Source organism: Tauraco erythrolophus, chromosome 1 (assembly GCF_009769465.1).
Source record: "Tauraco erythrolophus isolate bTauEry1 chromosome 1, bTauEry1.pri, whole genome shotgun sequence".
NCBI lineage: Eukaryota > Metazoa > Chordata > Aves > Musophagiformes > Musophagidae > Tauraco > Tauraco erythrolophus.
In genome coordinates this window covers 50,956,462-50,975,822 of record NC_141465.1, presented here as the reverse complement: position 1 = coordinate 50,975,822, position 19,361 = coordinate 50,956,462, and the positions used below count along the sequence as shown (strand labels likewise).

Genomic DNA, 19,361 nt, shown 5'->3' with positions numbered 1-19,361 from the left:
CCGGGTAGCATTGTGTACATCCAGCCACGGTGCTTCCAAATGGTTCTCCCTAGTCTGCAGATCTGTGAATTATCCCTCACCGTCAGGTGTGCATTTTATAGATGCTATTTTATTGTGGATGAATGACAACTTAGAGACTTATAGTACTCAAAACAACTATAAACTTTTTTTTAATAGGAGGGTGAGGAGATACTGTGTTGTGAGAATGACTGAAAGCAAGTTTTTCACACGTGCCAATTCATGGAAAAGAGGTGAAGGATGCACTGAAATCTACCTTCCCCTGCCTCCCAATATACATCCAGCATGACCTGGAACCCTCTGACTAGAGAAAATGTTTTTTTTTGAGTCTCCAGAGTTTCAGGAAGACAGCTATTCAAGTGACTGTTGCTGTTACTTAAGTTAGTATCAGTAATGCACTATTTTCAATCCAGAATAATTAAGTTTTTTTCATCACTTCCATATAACCACCATGCTGACCAACATGTCATTGAAGCCTCTAGACATTTGGAGGTATAAGGAATGATGGAGTAGATACTCAAATTTTCATTATTACATCTCTCAGCACATTTTTAGAACTCCATCCCAATTAAAAGGGCAGGTTATTTTGAAGAACTTCCTGCAACTTTTATTTCACTCAGGGATATAGTTATTTAGCATTTCAAATAGTCGTGAAGTGCAGAAAATGACCACTAGCAGCTAAATTTTGGAAAGCAGACTTGCAAGTAGGTTTTCTTTAGTTAGAAAACTTACAGAAATGTTCAGTTACTTTTTTCCACCGAAAAAGGTAATGAACATTAATAGGTCTTTAAAAGCATGTCACGTTACAAAATCCATGTGAACAGCCTCATCGGAAAGATACCTGCTGTATTCAGTGATTTCTGCATTAGGAACTGTGCAAGCAGTCCTGAGATTCCCCACACTTTTAAGCAGGTGGCAGTGTAGGTTAAAGAGACATAGATTTTTCCTGCAGCTGATAGAAAATTGTCACTTTCCAATTTCTCCATTTATCTTAACCCAAGGTAACAATATATAGCAGTGTTATTGGGTTCTTATCTAGATGAGAATGGGCACAAATTTTGAAAAGTACGTTTTTGTTGACTCACAACTATTCCATTATTTCCAGATGTAGCTTCGTGAGCTTTGTTTCTCAGAACAAGACACTGCAGTAAGAGACGTAACACAATCCCTCTTCTTTAACGTGTTAGCAGGACGACCTGTCTTCTGGAGAGGTTAGAGGGTGCTACAGTGCAGTGATTCAGCATCAGCCCTCCATGTCTACTGTTAAACATTGATATCTGTAATAAAAACAAATTCTGTGGCCTTTCTTCTGCTGGACCTTCTTTTATCATACTGACACACACTCAGCAGGCTGGGCGTTTGCATATTTGGACTGCTTTTTCCAGTTATTTCATTTATTTGCAGGTAAGATGTTGTGTTATTTAGCATTTGCACCTATGAATTGCTAGTACACTAGATTTTTTCCAGGCATGTCCTACAGTATTAAAGTAAAATAAAATCCAACAACTAAGTTTCATTTAATGAACGGTAAGTGGCTTTGATCTCTCGCTAACACAGGAACAGAACAATTACTTTCCAGAAGCAATTTTTGAAGATGACTACAAACATGGTAAGAGCATCTGTCATAAAGTGGTAGGGTTTTCACTTGGAAATATGAGAAATACGTGTGTTTGCAAGTACTTTTGTGGAAGTGAAGCAGCGTTCAGGTGGACTGGTTCTGTGGCAGGAGAATATAGCTGGACCTAAAACTGAAGAAAAGTAATTTGTTCATTTTGGGAGTGTAGGATAGGTAAAAAAGACAACATCTCTGCATGAATTCATTTCCAGATTGTTGAAACAGATTTGATTCTGATTTACTGAAAAATTAGGATTTTCCAGTGGTAACCAAACAACCTGGTGGGGAAACATCCAGCTTTTTCTTAGAGTGTTGCAGTCCACACAGACCCAGAGAGCAACTGGTGGTGGGAGGGAGGGAAAAGTGGTAGTAGTCGAGGAAAAAGCATTTTGTATTCCCTGAACATCGCTAGATGAGATTCCCCAGCTGCCCATTTAAAACCATGTTACCAAAACGCTTTAAGGGTTGTAGTGTGTTGAGCAGAGTTTCCATCAGTCACCATATGTGCTTCAGAGGGGCAAGTTATTCTCTTCCTCCTCTTGAACGATGTGACACCTCAGTGACAGCTTGGGTTTAACACGAGTAGCTGTAATCGAGCAATTTAATTTGTGGGAAGCACTGGATGAAGGACACGGGACTGGAACTTGTAGAATGTCAAAGCTGGGCCTTACCCCTGCTGTGTCACTGGCCATCTGTGGGGTCTCGGGTAATTCCTCTGCTTCAACTCACCATGTATAAAAAGAAAAGTCTCTCCTTGCGGCATGCTAGATGATCTTTGAGGTCCCTTCCAACCCTAACCATTCTATGATTCTATGATTCTATGATTCTATGATTCTATGATTCTATGATTCTATGATTCTATGATTCTATGATTCTATGCCAGGGTCTGCAGATGGAAATATCCCTTAGTAAGCTGCCTCTCATTGTCGTCTTCTCTGCATGACGGAGAAGGGAAATAAAGGCAAGTAACAACTGGAAACTACGCAATCTCCCCCCTGCCCTTTGGCTTCTCCACAAACTCCCCACAGACCACTCTTTCCTCCTCCTCACACCCACTCGGGTCTTTATGGAGCAGCTCCCAAGAGAGAGGCAAGCTCCTGCCACGGAGGGCACCCTTCCCCGCACGCATCCCTCAGCCATGGGGCGCAGGGGCTCCTTGCTGCTCTCCCCACCGAGGAAGGGGCGGTCTTCTCCCTTGCCTCGCCACCGACCCCTGCGGGAAGGCGGCCGGGCGAGGGGCCCGGGGCGGCGGCAGCGCCGGTCCCCGGCGGCTCTGGCACCGGGCGGGGACAGCGCCGCCGGCGCCGCGTGCGCACACCCGCGCCCATGCACCCGCCTCCCGATCCCACGGACGGAGACATCGCACACACGGACACCCCCTCACACCGCCCCCCCCCCCAGCGACTCCCCCGCTCACAAGCCCATGACGCGGATACACCCCCCCCACCCCACGCAGGTCCCCCGCACACACCGCCCCCCGCTCACGCAGGAACACCCTGCGAAGCCTCCCCAGCGAACACACCCACACATCCCCACTCGTGGAAACACGCCGCAAATACACGCCCACCCCACCCCTGCAAATACTCCCCCCCAACACCTCCCCCCCTCCCCAGCCGCCCCACACCGCGCAGACACCCCCCGGGCGCGCACACGCGGACACCGACGCCCGCGCTCGCCGTCCCCGCTCCGTGGCCCGGCGCATGCGCAGCGGCCGGCGCGGAGCTGTCCGAGCGCTGAATTTCTAGCGCGGTGCGCTCCCGCCTGCCTCATTCCAGCACAGGCGCCGGGGTTCCCCGCGGCCCCCGCCCGCTCCAGCCCTCCAGCCCTCCCTCCCTCCCTCCCTCCCTCCCTTCCTCCCTCCTTCCCTCCCTCCCTCTCTCCCCGGCAGAGCCGACGCCTCCCTGCCCAAAGAGGGGAAAAGCAGACCGACCCAGTAGCCCCACCACCGTTCATAAATACTAATTTTCAAAGCCGAAAGGGGAATAAAACATACCGGCAAGAGAACTGCTCTCAGCGCTATTCCCTTTTGCGTGATGCTCCTCGGGTAGTAGGGTTTCCTCTTCTTTTCCTTTTTTTTTCTTTCTTTCTTTTTCTTTCTTCCCCCCCCCCCCAGCCCCCCCTTCCTCCATCACCAAAAGCGAGGCAGAGGAACGACCAGGTCTGATGCTTTGTCTCTTTTGTACTGCCTGCTGGAGATGAGCCTAGGCTTGACCTGACCATGATTCCAAGGACTGGCACTTCTTTTTTACCCCCAGTTTGTAGAGATCCAGACCTTCTCTTCTTAATTGCCAAGAAAATTAAATTATTGCTGAATTTGGGAATCTAGGCAGCACCAGCTTACTTTTTCCCTGCATCTCTCTGGAATCGTTTCTGGGATATTTTCCAAATCATCACAGAAAGCAGGAGGAATGAACCGGCAGCTAGTGAAAATTTTGACAACCTTGTTTGCGTTTTTCTTAGAGACAAACCACTTCAGGTAGGTGATATGACTCTATGTGATGATATTTGTCAAAAGGTTGTGGAAACCATAACTATAAAGATACTACGTCACATTAATCTAGTTTGTTTGCTATATTTCAGACTATTTCATGTTCTTTCTATATAGGCTATCCCTTTTACACTCGGAGACTCGTTGCTTGGTAACAAACACAAAAAATAATAATCTCAAGTTTGGGTGATCTATTTTCCATTTCTCTGATTCAAAGACATGTCTTTTCACTGAGTATCAATATAGCTAAAAACATTGTCATCAGTTTTTCTTCTGAAATGCCAATTCTCTACTCCCACCAGAGGTTGTTTAGGAAGTTGCTTTGGTTCCCTCCTCTTCAAGCTTTGGAAACGATTGAACCAGTTTTGTCAGGGATGTAGTTATTTTCAATTGGAGAATCAGTACTCTGATTTTGGGAAAACCCTGGATCAGACCAGTATTGTGCTCACTTAAATTACCAGTACCTACGGTTGTTGTTTATAATTTTTTAAAACGTTTCATGAGCTTTTGCTTCAGCTATTGACTTTTTGCAGTACAAAGCAAACAGGTCAGCCTTATTAACCGAAACACCATTTTAGCTGAGATTCATTATTATACTGTACGCTGCTCTGTTGCTACATGTACATATATAAAGTGTTTTTATATGAGTAATAAGGTATATACACAGTGACAGAGTTAAATAGTGTTTTTATTCATAAGTCTGGGGTCACGATGCAACTCGTAACTAGTGGGCTCTTAAAGAAAACAGAAGTAATTTGTATAGAAACATCCCAAATAAATGCACTGGGTTATTTTTCCAGTTTTTATTATCTTAGCTGAATGTTTTTAGCGTTTAAGTAGGGAGTATCATCTATTACATATTAAAAATGAAAGATATTTTGTAACGGTACCATGTCATTGACAAAAGCAAAAGGAAGCAGCCGCCCCCTGTAACAGGAACCTGAAAAAATGTGGAGAATCACATCATGAGAATTTATTACTACCTTGCTTTTTAATAATTCTGGTGCTTTTGTAAAGGGATAAATGATTTGATATTTGCTTCTCATTTCAGATGCTCACATATATATCTGATTTGTTTATGCTTGTGTATAGATGCACAAATAAACCCCATGAAACACTCCTGAAACTCAGTGGTTCCCTTTGGGCAAATATTTAAACAGAGAGTGGTTATGAAGATGCAATCGTAGAATTACTTTTAATACAGCTCAAAGATTATGTTGAAACATAGATACAATAAAATTGGTTAAGAATGAAAATAATGCTTTACGATGAAATCTGTGCTTCTACACATCAAATATTACCATTTCATTCTAGTTTCTTTTTCCCTAGGGAACAACTATGGGAAACTCCTAAATTCTTTTTCTCTGCAATATTTAATGTGCTTGCAATATGTAATATACTATGTACACAGTGTTTCACATGCATGATATGGTACCTGAAGTTTGCTCTTAAATGCTGAAAACAGATGTGTTCCAAGAGCTTGCATATAATTACCAGCTGGTAACAATACTGTTACATTTTATTACTTGATGTTCAATGGTAAAAAACCCCTAAGATCAGATGTGACTGACTCTGGAACCCTCTTTTTCTATGCTGAGGAAGAATCCAGACACTCACTAGCCTGATTTAAATCTTTGTTGGGTGGCATCGGTAAAGACCATTTTTTTTTTTTTCCACCTACATCCTTCCCAACATGAACAAAACCAGTATTTTTCAGTGTTGCTTTGTGAGTGTTGCTAGCTATTGTTTGGAAGTTTAAGACCATTTTAAATCAGTATTAACATATAGTTTTAACAGCACACATGTAACTAAAGCAATGGTATGAAATAGGATATCAAAGTCCCTGAAAGATTCCTCTACACATTAAGAGGAAGAGTAAATTGAATCTTCTAAAGTCTTAAAGCTGTAATGAATTTCTTTTTATAGCTGAAGTCTTTTTCTGAATAGCAAATCATGTCCGTGCATACTACCTTAAGTTCATTTTTATTTCTAAAGTTTTCAGATGAAAAATAGACTTTATTGTTCTATAAAAATATTAATTGCTACATACACTGAATTGAGACAATTTTATTTAGTGCTATAATTTCTCCATGACTTGAATACAATACAAGCTAAATATTAGCTAATGGTGGCTAATAATTTATTTAGGACGACTTTCTGTAAAGAACATGATTCAAGATCTGGAAAATCCCCCTCACAGACCCTGTCTCCTTCAGATTTTTTGGACAAATTGATGGGAAGGACATCAGGGTATGATGCTAGAATCAGACCAAATTTTAAAGGTAAGTTTTTAACACTTCTGATTAATTAATTGATTATATTTTGGACAAACTATAGATTGGAAGGTTTTACCTCTGGGTTCTGATTCTCTTTTCAATAACTTCAGTTTTCCGGTGTGATAGTGTCATGGAGATCAGTTGATCCATGGATGGGACTAGGAAAGCGATGTTGATAATAAGGGTCTAGAGCTTGAAAACCTTCTTTTCACATGTCAGTAATGTTTAGTTGTCAGAGGTTGCTTTTGAAGACCTTACTAGTTCCACATAGTAAATAGGATTCCAGATTCCACACTAAAAGCAATTGAGATTACTTGTTCCTGAAATTTTTAAGTTGTGAAGACAATATCTAACAGTTCCATGCTGAGCTGTTGTCTTCTTTATAGCAGCATCTGAAGAAAAGGTCTATGCTTTTTGTTCAACTTGAAGAAAGTAAAACCTTCTTCCCCAAAGTAGGGAGATAAGACTCAAGGTATGCATACAGCAGATTTTATCCTGCAAATGTTGACTGCAATGAATGATAAGAACAAATTTCTCAGAATCCCTACAAAATATAAAAACCATATTCTGTTTGGCACTTCCATGACTCCCTTCTTTTCTTCCAAAATTTGGACTGAGTTGTGGAGAGTAACCACCACCATTCCAGCGTAAAGGAGGCTGTGGATTGGAGGCTTCTTTTGTAACCATTGCTATTCACAGCAAGTTTTCATTGCTCAAGTCCTGTAGATCCCTATGGAAGTGCGCACAGAATGTTTTGTGGCTTTGAATGAAAACAGTTGGGAGAGAAATTTTCATGGCAAATATTTAGCATTTCTGGAGAGCCCTATAATTCCACCAAAACTGGCTCTTCTACGTCAATTTAAAGCTCAGAATGTGGTTTTACTTTGAAAACTGATGAAGTATTTCCTTCCTTAACAAATCTGATGCCAATGTTCTTTTGCACTCATATGTGTCGGCTTTGGTCACTGAAATGCGTGTTTTCCTGTGTCGAGCCTTGTTAGCAGTGCTGTGAAAGCTGATAATGACTGGAAAAAGCAATCACTTTTTAGCCAGTGAATGAACTGTTAGGAAAGAAGAAGCTCGCACGTCAATGAGAAAAGTGTTTAATTAAATTTAGATCAAAGAATCAGTTTCTTCTCTCTGTTCCACATGTGCGAATTACAAGGTTTGGAACAAAGTGCCTTTTTTGACTGCTTCCTATGCCTGAGTGAGGAGGAATCTAGTACAGCTTTCAGATCCAAAGGTTTGAAAGCTGGCAAGTTAAAGAAACTCTAGTCAGGGAAGTTTTAAGTTTTAATTTCAGGAGAGTTTTCATAGTGCTTATTGAGTTCCTGAACTGGAGTCCAGATTAACTTGTAGTAAGTAATATCTCATTCAGCTCTCACGTTTTGTACATTTGCATGAGCATCAATGAAGTTTTAGAGAATGCAGTTGAAGGCAGAAATTGCCTGAACTGAGCAAAGTGGCAATCATTAAGAACTTATTCCTGCCCTTTATGTGGGATGGACATTGAAAGAAGACTTCTGCTTCATCTCATAGCTCAGAAAAAAGCAGAAAGAGTAGCAGTCCCAGTACATGAGACAACTTAAAGAAAGTTCTTTATTGCTCTCCAGTACATGTCTAAAACCATTTTGTGAAAAACACAGGAGATAAATTCACAGCTTTGCTCCTCTGATGTTCAAGCGAGTAGAGCAGCTACAGTGTGCACGGCACTGTATGGTGCATGCTGAGCTATTTGACAGACACTGTTCTCCTCCAAGTCTCATGGTTTGTGTTCCCAAAGTGAAGCTGCTGCCTGATAACACCTATGATCCCTCAATGGTAAAGAATCTGCCATTATTTATTTTTCATTTTTTTAATAAGTCATTTTCCAGAGCAGGATGATACTTCGCAGCAGTTTGAACTGATAAACAGATCTTCAGCATTTTTTCATAACTTCACATCTCTGAGTTCCCCTGGAGCTCTCAGTTTTCCAGTGAGAGGTCTGAAAGGTTTTCTTGTTCTTTGCTGTATTCCTTTGAAGGGTATTTTGTATCTCAGAGTTCAGAACTAGAGAGTTATGTCGGTCATGCAGTTTTGAACTTCCCATCACTAGTCAAAACCTTGTCAGCTGATAACAATGTTTAGTAGTGCACACCTATGTTCTAGTTGTCCAAGTCTTGCTAACTTTTTAAACAAATTGAAAATACTTATTGTACTTTATTGCATATTTTTTCCTTTTAAAAAATAAGTACAGCTGTGAAAAGGTCAAAAAAATTACCTTACATGGAGTTAAGTGCTACAAAGATATTTTTTATACTGTCTTTATTGTGACCATAACACAAATTGTTTCAGTTTCTAACATTCATTAATCTGTTTGAGATCTTTTGGGGTATATGGGCTATTGTACTACACTGATATTCTAAATCATGTAAATGGGTGGATGTAGGAAATGTTGAATGATTATATAATTTATCACACTTCATATTTTAAGGCAAGAACTTTTAAGCATAAAAGAGGTCTGCAGGAACAGTGGTTTAAACTAGGGATCTGCTATCTGGCTTTGCATGTAGTCTGGCGTTAATATTTGTTTCCTGTGTTTCACAAAAGACGTTGTGGATCAAGGCAGTTGTGCCACTACTCATGCATTTGTATAGCTTTTTCTGCTTCAGACCAGTTACATAGCTTTCTTCAAGTCCACCGTAAGCATTTTAAAGTGTCAGAAAAGTCTGATTTCATGCAAAGGCAACTGAGTGGAACCCATTTATCTTATACCACGGATTATACATTAAATTAATATACTTTTATAACTAGTTTGAATTACTGGAAAACAGCAGCTATTTGATTAATATGTGGAATAAAGGCTATGCATTCTAAAGAGCAAGGAAAATGCTACTTACTGGAACAATGTGTTTTATTCAGATAAAGCATTTCATCACTAGTTACTGCTTTTCACTAACTTGCTCTTGTGAATTAGAAAATTCAGGAAGATAGTGGGAGAGAAGCAGGTGCATATTTAAATATTTGGACATCAACAATGTTTTTTTTTTTGTGTTGTGGTTTTTTTTTGTTTGGTTTGGTTTTTGTGTTTGTGTTTGTGTTGGTTGTTTTTTTGTTGGTTTTTTTTTGTTTTTTTCAGAATTGCTGCATATTGAAAGATCGTTTCTTTGTCATACCTTTCTATCTTACATGATCATTTGAAAGCAGAGAAGTAGGTTTCTGGTTCTATTTGACGCATCAAGTGATCGAATACAAAATGACCAGGCACTGAGCGGGACTGTCTCCCTGATGAAAAGCCAGAGAGAAGTATCAGAGTGACAGCCCTCAAAATTGTGTTTCTTTAATCACTGTCTGTCAGATACTTAATGCATATTTTTTCATCTTACACTCAGCTTTTATTGAACTTGAATAGGCTAATAATTTGTATAAGGACACAGAGGGGAATACTCTTAAATGTAAATATGAAGACTGCAATCTAATATTAATTGAAATCCCTGGGAGTCTTTCTGTTGACAGCAAACATACACTCATGGTCCTATGAGTTGATTTGCTGTTTCTTCTTCAATTATAACATCAGTTGAGCATGGTTTCTCTAAAATAATTAAAAGTGAAACCTGTATGATGTATTTTTTACCTGATTAATAGCAATGTTATTTTTAAATGGTAAAAACCAATAACAACAAATCAGAGTGATGTCTTGTACTTTCTCCACTTCTCACTTCGCTTTCCTCGACAAAACCAGAAATAGCAGTGTAGGGCACCTGTGTTATAAAACTAGCCAAGAATGTGATTTCTTATTGGTAGAAACCAGAGACGGTGAAGTGGTATCTTAGATTAATATATATTCAGCACAGGCTCCAGCAAGAGCACTGCCAGGATACAAGGGATCAATCTACAACTTAATCACAACATAAGATGTGGGGCTAATGCAAAGTCAGCTTGAATTTAAAATTTCCTAGCAGGTGTTGACCTTCGGAGGTTTCTAAATTATTTCCGTTTTTTAACACCTTCGTCTTCTAAAACCACTTAAAATCTAAACATAAGCTAGAAATGATCAGAGAGAGAAAATTATGCATCTATAGGCACTACTGTGTCCTTTGTTCCAATACTTCTGGTTGTAGACTGGCTGTCACGCACTGGGTGGAGAGGAGGGGAATTTGACACTCAAGAGCTCCAGAAGTGTGTTATCTTTCAATATGGAAACCGTCTGCCATGAAGATGATAGTAATTTTCTTTTATATTAAATTTCATTCTATGTTTTAAGTGCATTCTTTCACAGTAAGTCATTGTTTGCTAAAGAACATTTTTATTTTTGTGGATTTACACAGAGGCGTGCAGCAACAGTGCCCGTTAATGTTACCCTCATCACTGGATGGTGCAATGCAGTGTGAATATGCTTGTCCGAAAGCTGCTGTTTCTGAACTCGGAGGAGTCTTGTTAGAGGGATGCAATTTGGGGGTGTAGTGACTGTAGTTGTAAAAAATTAGTCTGTGATTACAGCGGTGTAATGCCATTTTCATGCTGAGTCAGTGGGTTTATATCTGAATAATAAACACATGGACTAAGTAATTTACTGAAAATTAGCTTGACAACTGTTACAGGAAATGGCTTATGCACTTTAATACTTTAACTGCTTGGCAGCAAGGGTCAGTTTTTCCCATATGTTCAAACCCAGTGCTTACTTACTCAGCCTCTGAGTTGACCAGTAATGAAATGTTTAAAAAAACATGAATGGAAATCACCGAATGACACTTAAGGGCGAAATTAATGGCATCAGGCTGAATAACTAAAAGCAGCTTCTATGTGCATGCTAAGAAGAGACACTGTCTGCAGAAGTTGACCTTAATCTAGACACGACACTTCACAATAAATACCTGTTGGAAAAACAAGCTGTAAATACATATAAAAGTTGAAAGACAGGCTGCGGGGCTGTCCAGTGGTTAACAACCTTCCCAAAGCCAGATTTCTGTTGCTAAAAACCACTGGCCATTAAGTCAGATGCAGCAGGTGTCCTGCACTGGGCTATTTTCCACACAATTTGAGACTCAAAGGGCCGTGTCCCATAGAGACTCAAATTCCATTTAGGTACCACAGCATGTAGCAAGGAAGTTCATACTATCAGTACATTCCTGTTGTAGGGCATGGGCTGAAAGTTCATTGTAGGAGGAGGGAGGCTACCTGGCCAGTTTTCAGATGTGGCCAGGCAGTTGCACTCCCTAAATGTAAACCTAAATACAGGTTGCCTGACACATGCAAGCATACATTATTAGGGAGCTGTGCTTCTGGTTTGTTTTCTTCTTGAAATACATCTACAACTTTATGAAAACAACTGTTTTCAGATGAAGCTGTGTACACACATCTCACTGCATAGTTAGATACTGCACAAGGATCCTTCCCCACAGGATACTGGGTTTGTTTGGTTTTGTTTTATTTTTCTTCAACTACAAAAATGTAGCTAAGGAAATGATGTTCTGCCCCTGCCCTAGGTACACATATCTTCATACAGAAACCTTTTAACCACAATTGTGCAAGGATCCTTTTGATTGTGTTTCTTTTAAGATGGCTGGTAAAGAGAGCTTTGGAGCTTGTCCTTCTTCTGCTCTTTCTTTAACTTCAGGTTCTTTCCCAGAACATGAGTAGACTGGGGCAGTTGCATGGCTAGTTAGGTTGTGTCTAGGCTTCTAGACAAACGGGGTCAGACAGCAAGCTCAAGCAGCCCCCCTGATTATCTATGCTGCTTAGCTATTTGCTTGTTCCCTGGATCTCTTTCTGAGCTTCCTGCAGCCAGCTCCTTCCAAAGCAAGTCAGAAAGGCTGTGAGCATGCAGCAGTGTAAAGCGCAAGCTCACCAATGCTGCTTGACATCCAAGCTGAGGATCTGTCCCTGGTCGTCTTTTGTATTTAAAAGATTAGTCACAGTGATCCATATCATATTGGTGTGTTGCCTTTATTCAGAACCAGTGATTTAGTTAAAAAATATCAATGGATTTGGCTGTCGTCATGGAATATTGGTCTCTTGCTGCATAAACTGCCAAGGGAATTTATGGAAAATAAATGTCAAAGCAGAGCCAAAGACCTTTGATATCAAAGGAGGAGACACTATTTTTTTATCATGTTCTAATTTAATTGTTTTGTTTTTATCATACCCAGTGTCACGTTTAGATTTAAATTTTCTATATAGTTGATGCCAATGCCCTTGGGTCACTCATTAAGTGTCTTGTTGTGTTTTGGCTGTCTTAGAAAACATGCAATTTATACGTAGAATACATAAAAACAAGTACATTTAATTTACTATAAATAGATAGATTTATAAACTGCAAATCTATTACATACGGTGATATAGTAACTAGGAATATGCATATATAAAACAGAAATATGCAGTTTTATTAGACAGATTAATTTTCTGTTTTTTTTCTTTTTTCCCTCTCTGGAAATATGAATATAAATCTCTGATTAAGTAATCAGAAAACGTATGTTTGATGGTTCAGCTTCCAAATATACATTTCACAGTCTTTCACAGAAATGAGTGATTTTAACAGTCTTCAAAGAAGAGACCCTCAAATGATGCAGACAGGGTAGTACAGTGTCTGACACAGCTTTAAGACGAAGGCTGCACAATGTCTGGCATAAGTAGTGACCTGCCAGTGTAATAAACACCAAGCCCATGGTTAAAATCCAAAATTTACAGAAATACAAAGACTCTGATTCTGGAAACCATGTAAGATCTGAGCAGTACGGTTCATGAGAGAAAAGTAATATTCACCAAGTGTTCAATTACTTTCCTTAAACCAGCATAGCTAGTCAGGAAAACACCAGGATTAAAATTCACCAGATCGATGTTCATCGTGTTAGACTGCCTCTAATGACTACATTCCCAATGTGTGCTGTCTTTATGTCTTCATCTTAGGCTATAAAACTGTCTTATTAGGACTGCTCTTTCTTCTTGTGCTTTTTACTGTGTCTAATAAAGAGTTAGTCCTAAATAACGAATAAAATAACAGTAACACTTTGGCCGGGATGTTGCTATAAACTCTCACACTACAATTTAAAGCAGTTGCTGAAGAGATGCATGTAAATTACATGCATGGGGCCAAACTAGAAGCATATGTAAAAACTCCTTTTTTACCAGATGTGAATGTAGCCTATTGCTTGTGCATAAACACATGCACATACTCTCCCACATGCTAAACTAAAATGCAGATGTGACCACTCGACATAACGGTTTCAGACTACAGCAATTTTCCTTTCCAAACTGTGACATTACATCAGATGGAGCAGTCTAAGTGTATTGTGTGGGGTAAAGCACACACAATCTGTTAAAAACAGATTTTAATTTTTTTTTTAAAAAAAAAAACCCACACCAACTTTGACTTATCAAAGTCATAAATAGAGACAGATTCAATTCAGGCCAATAAGCTCCTCAGTGTGGATATAGTTTCATTTGGATGACTGTAGCAGACTTCTACTCAGCGTGACTATCGGTGGTAAAAAACAGAAAAAGACCATACACACTGACCATACAGCACTGAGCCTACGTGAAAGTCGTGTGATGCTCCTCTTAGCAACGCAGTGAGCACCCTGTGTCAAAGAGCTGATAATTTCCTTACCACAGGTGATCTGGTATTGATAAAATGTAAGCCAGCCAGTTTATAAGATCCTTATTTTCTAGACTAGAACTAGGTGAAGAGTTCTTATTCCCTCTCCCATTCTTCCAGCCATTTTATACATATGAAGAACAGATGACTGAAAAAAATTAGTGGTGAAAGACACCCAAGAAGTGCCTTAAAGATGTCTTGGAGTTAAAAGACAGATCATTTTTGGTATTCAGGATGTGAGAGACAACATAGGAGGTTCCCAAAGGGAGAGGGGGTGTGTGAAGGGGAAGGAATAGAAGACTGAGCTAAACATGCAATAGCTCAGCTGATGAGAGCATTGAAGCTGAGAGTCAGGAGGGTGGAATTAATTTGGAAGTAATATTCCGCAAAGATTATCTGGAAATGAGTTGAACTATAAGGAGACAAAAAAAAATGGGAAGTTCTCAATAGCTGAAAGGTTTGAAAATAGAAGGAAAAATTTATTTTATTAGTGCTAGATGTGGTGAGTATATGGGTCTGCTTGTCTCTGACAAGTTGCGGATTGTCATCTATACCAGCTGCTGACCATTTCATGCCTGAGCCATCCCATTTCTCTAAATCCCGTTGTTCATCTGTGTCTCATGTATCATTTGGTGTATAATTCCCTAGCAGCCATAAATCAATGTCTGCTCAGTGATGTTAGTCACCCAAACTGCTCTTTTTCTTCAAGTCCTGCATATGCCTTCTGACAGTAAAGCTAAGAACATTATGGAGACATTAAAGGAAAAACTGGCAGAATTGTGAAATGAAGTGAATGTCCAAGCTCAGAGGAACTACAAAAAAAAGGAATTAAAATCGATTCTGAGACCTCTGAGTGGCCACAGAGAGAAGTATTGACCAAGCCCTGTATTTGAGACTGTGCCTATTGATGCTCATACCTGAGCTTCCATTAATTTCTGCAGCACAAGATCAGAATCAGAGAGAAGGAAAAAAGTAAGAAATACGTAGACAGAAAGGAACAAAATATCTTTTTTTAAAAAAAGATAAAAATGTTTTGAGGTAAGTCTGCTGAGCAGAATGAAGCAGTTCACTCTGACTAAAAGCAGAAGCCTAGACTGGTTGACAACATTTCAATATGACTATTAATTACCCAGGAGGAGTTTGATTGACCCTATGCTGGAGTGCAGATTTCATGAGTAGAGATGTAGTGCCGTCTTTTATTTAACCACATTCAGGATTTTCCTAGGTCTCTGTACACATTACACAGTTCACATGCTGATCAGCAAAAAGCTCTGTCTTCATTTATTCAAAGCAACTGAGCAGTTTCTCGGAATCAGGTGTGGGGAGCATCTCTACTACCAGCTCCCAGTGAGGCTGAGAGCCTCTGCCTTTCCATTTGCTCACTTCAGTGAGCACTGCTTTGCAATAAGAAAAGAGGTAGGTGCCTGCATCTTTTCATGTCATAAGAAAAGCAAACAATTCAATTTATCCAAACACTACCCGTTGTTCTATTGCACTGGAGGAAGGAAGACTTCAGAAAGAGATGTCTTGCAGTGAGGTGCTTGTCATGACTTGGTATGGAAATATTTGAAAGAACAGTAGAGAGCTCAGAGAAAAAAAATCTTTGATGGACATATGAAGAATTAAAGCATTTATCTGAACATTTTCAAAGTTCACATGAGTACTGAGTAACTTTGCACTGTAAGCTTCTAGTTCCAATGAGAATTTTCTGGATTTAAGGTTTCTGATTCACTATTTTTTAGATTTATTTTCACAGACTCGTTTGCACATGGAAGGCTTTATCTCTGGGACTGGCTGCACTCAGTCACAAGTGTGACTGAGGCTTGTGTAAAGATAGCTGAGCTAGCTTTCAAGAAATTTGCTCACAGGTGCTCTGTGACACACCAAGATGATACAGAGCTCAGCACAAGCTATAATGCCTGAGGTTAATGGCCTCCAGTGAATTCCAGCCTGCCATGACTACATCGGTAGCAGCCCTCAAACTACCTATGTGAAAGCCAGCTCCAGTGCATTTATACAATCCATTGTGACTGCTACAGCTATATATTCTTTGTAGACTAGCTCAGGTTAGCTGGGTAAATCAGGAGCATGTCAACTGTTTAAAGGGCTTTTCATTTCTGAGCTCCCAGTTTGTGGAGTGAAATAAAGTAGTGCCTGAAAATTGTTCTTGTGCAGTGTCTATTAGATAACCTATTTGGCAATATCCCACTGCACCCCAGAGCTGACAGTAATATGTATTTCTGTTATCAGCCTCAGCAGAAAGAGGCAGGGAAGAATGAAGATGTCTTATGGACTATCCTGTAATTCCAGATGCAGAACTGAAGAGGTTTTGTGGTATGAGACTTGCCATCCTCTTCCAGTGCTGGGTTTGTGGACAAAGGCATTCACTGAATGTGGAGCATGCCAATCCAACAATTTTCACAAGCACTTTAAGGCACAAAAAGTGCATCTTAGTAGGGATTCTCCTTCCATGAAATGTTGATAGGATTTTACCAGCATGACTCCCTTTACATTCAGCAGTAGTCCCACAATTGAAAACTCACATACCACTTCAGAAATTGATTACTCACTGTTCGACCTCAGACTATGTCAATGTATATATATAGATGGCTTTAGCTGCACTTACTCCAGGGACGTTTTGTTTCTGTGACTCATTCTGTAATCACCTGGATCTGACAATCACTGGAGTATATGTCTTGCGAGGCCTCAGTGGTATTTTGCTGAAGAAGGGGTTTCAATTTTGGAATGTGACATGCCCTTTTCGTATCCAGGTCATGTCATAAGGCCGGATTTTTGCTGAGATGTTTTCTCGAGTTAACCAAGTGAAGGGAAACAGCTTGAAACTTGATGTAAGAGAAGAATTTTCATGATGCTATTTTGTTTATTTATATTTGTGTGTGTGCCTGCATGTGCCCTTCTGGAAATAGGTAGCTGGAACCAGGGAAAAATTGTACTTTTTTCTGTAATGCTTTTCTGCTGATTTTACCTAGTGTTTCCTCTATCTCTTGCCTGCTTTGGGTAGCACATGTTGTGTCTCCTTCAGTCTGTAAATACCATTGCTGTAAGTGGTGATACTCACATTTATTCCTGAGATACTTGGCAGTATTTGGGCTTAGGGATATCAGTGGGAATGAGAGTCCTAAAAAGGATTTAGGCACCTAAATAACTGCAGGCCTTGCTTTGCAAGTTTCTTTGTGGCTCTTAGCCTTTTTCTGTTGATCATAAATGCCTATTGATATCACAGAATATGATTCTGAGTCTCCGATGCAACTGCAAGCTCTCAAAGCTGTTGCCACATTCATAGAATCGTTTAGGTTGGAAGAGACCTTGGAGATCATTGAGTCCAACTGTTAGCCTAGCACTGTCAAGTCCACCGTTAATGTCCCTAAGCATCACATCTACACGTGTCTGGTATGCTACCAGGAGATATGGCATTCTCAGCAGGCTGAGTTATTACATAAGACAGATGAACTTTCAGAGGATGTTGGTCTTAGCTTGATGAAGCAGAACAATAATTTTGTCTTTATTTGATTCTTCCAGCAAATTGCATCGGTGCAAAGTACCATACAATTACTGTGTTTCAGAGGTTCCTGAAATCTCTGCCCTTGTGTTTTTTTCTGGTGTTTGGAGTTTTGTTTGTTTATTTAGTAGGTAGAATTGCCATCAATGAATAATAGAAGTGACATAAGCATATAATTTCTGTGGTACATGGGATTGTGGTGAATACTTCTAAAGAAATAATTCTTTTTTTACTGGGCATGACTATACTTAGGGAGTAAGGGTGATGCATTCCACAGAAATCCCATAGAAAAACAATGTCAGAAATGAAAGGTATCATCTCCCAACAAGAAATGTCACCTTGATTTGTAAGCCTTAGGGTAACTGTGTTGTCCTGGTGTCATTAATTTTGCCTCCTGTGGCTAATGCATTTCCCTTGCTGTTAACAGTCTAATGAGATGATGACGTTTAAATGGAGGAAAACATTGGTTTTGCCCAAAGGCAGAATGGTAAGGAAAGAGAGAAGGCTTACCTAGGTACATGCAATAAAGACTACCTGTAGTCTACCTCCTGCTTTCTTACTAGAACCTTAAGCAAACTTGTTAAATCACGTGAATTTTCTCATCAAGGGTTGGACTATGCAGTATACAGATCCTTGAAAACAAGTATGCAAGCTTCACTGCTTCTGGAATAGCTGCAGGAGCCCTGTGGCTCAGAGGAACTTTTCTAATGCATCAAAGCTGCCTTTCTGTCCCTAGCCCAATATCCATGGTCCCTGGCCCTAGGGCTGGCTGAGCTGTCTTTGATAGCACTTCTCCAGTCCTTACCTTGCCTGCCTCGCTCTGAGCGCGGAGCAAGCTAAGATGATAAACAACTTGCTCCTGCCTAATGACCATGGCCAGCTGAGGTGTCCCAGCAGTAGTTCAGTCTTGCTGTCTGAATTACAGGGATGTGTCTGAAAGGCAAGAAGAGATGCATTGTCAAGCTCTTGAAGTGGTAATTCAGGTACCTGTAGTACTGCAGCTGCAAAAGCAGAGCCCGCCATAGGGGTTAGCTCTGTCTCAGGTCTCATCAGGACTATGCTGGATTCTGGAGGCCGTTTAGTTTGGCTGAGGAGAAATGGTTGCTAAAATCCCAACTGCCTCTAGAACTGGCAATTGATAAACCATCTCCAACAAACTCTGTTACCCTCCTCTGCTGTCCTGGGATCTGTGTTACCAGTGCTCAGGTCAGCATGTGGGTCTTTGTCCTACCCTCACGCACATTTTGATCCCCTCCCTCGTTTGAGATGGGACATGAAATCCCAGCTCTACAGACAAACAGATACTCAGTCCGAGGAGGGATCACTACCTCCTCGCTTTGTCCCTTGGTCCTGTTCCTGGATTGCTGCTCTATCCCCACAGTCAAGTGGGATTGATTTTAGACTTTTCAGACAGTCCTGATGCTTATCCCGCCCTCTGTGGTAAGGACAGAAGGGTAGTTCAGCTCACCTTTCTCCTCTGTATACAGAACAAAATAAACCATCCAAGATGGCAGGAAAAAACTCGTTCTGTTGGCACATGGGCCAAAGTGAAGAAGGTAGACAAAAAAATACTCCTATAGAGAAAGACATAAGATTCTTCACAGATCTGTAAATGTCTCGCCAATATTTTCACTGTCATTCCATGAGGTGGTTCTTCCTCATTATCTCCCATTTTTGCTTCCATATCTCTCTGTTTTGCCCACAGTTTGTGTGTGTGTGTACTCTATTTCAGTTTAGCTTACAAAATCCCCTAATAAATGCACATATAAAAGAAAATTGGCAAGTGCACAGGTATCATTTTATCATTTGTATGATTATAATATTCCCACTAAGGACATCTTAGCTATATGGCTGAAAATAATGTGAAGAAA

General features: G+C 40.3%; 1 protein-coding gene across 4 annotated transcripts in view; it reads left to right on the top strand.

Annotated features, from left to right (window-relative positions):
* Positions 1-4,041: 4,041 nt before the first annotated feature.
* Positions 4,042-19,361, top strand: part of GLRA2 (glycine receptor alpha 2) — a 137,952-nt gene continuing 122,632 nt past the window's right edge. For all 4 annotated transcript variants that reach the window (XM_086609299.1, XM_086609293.1, XM_086609286.1 and 1 more), the window contains exons 1-2: positions 4,042-4,109; positions 6,270-6,403. In XM_086609299.1, coding sequence (XP_086465425.1) covers positions 4,042-4,109; positions 6,270-6,403 — 202 coding nt within the window. The remainder of the gene's footprint in view (positions 4,110-6,269; positions 6,404-19,361) is intronic.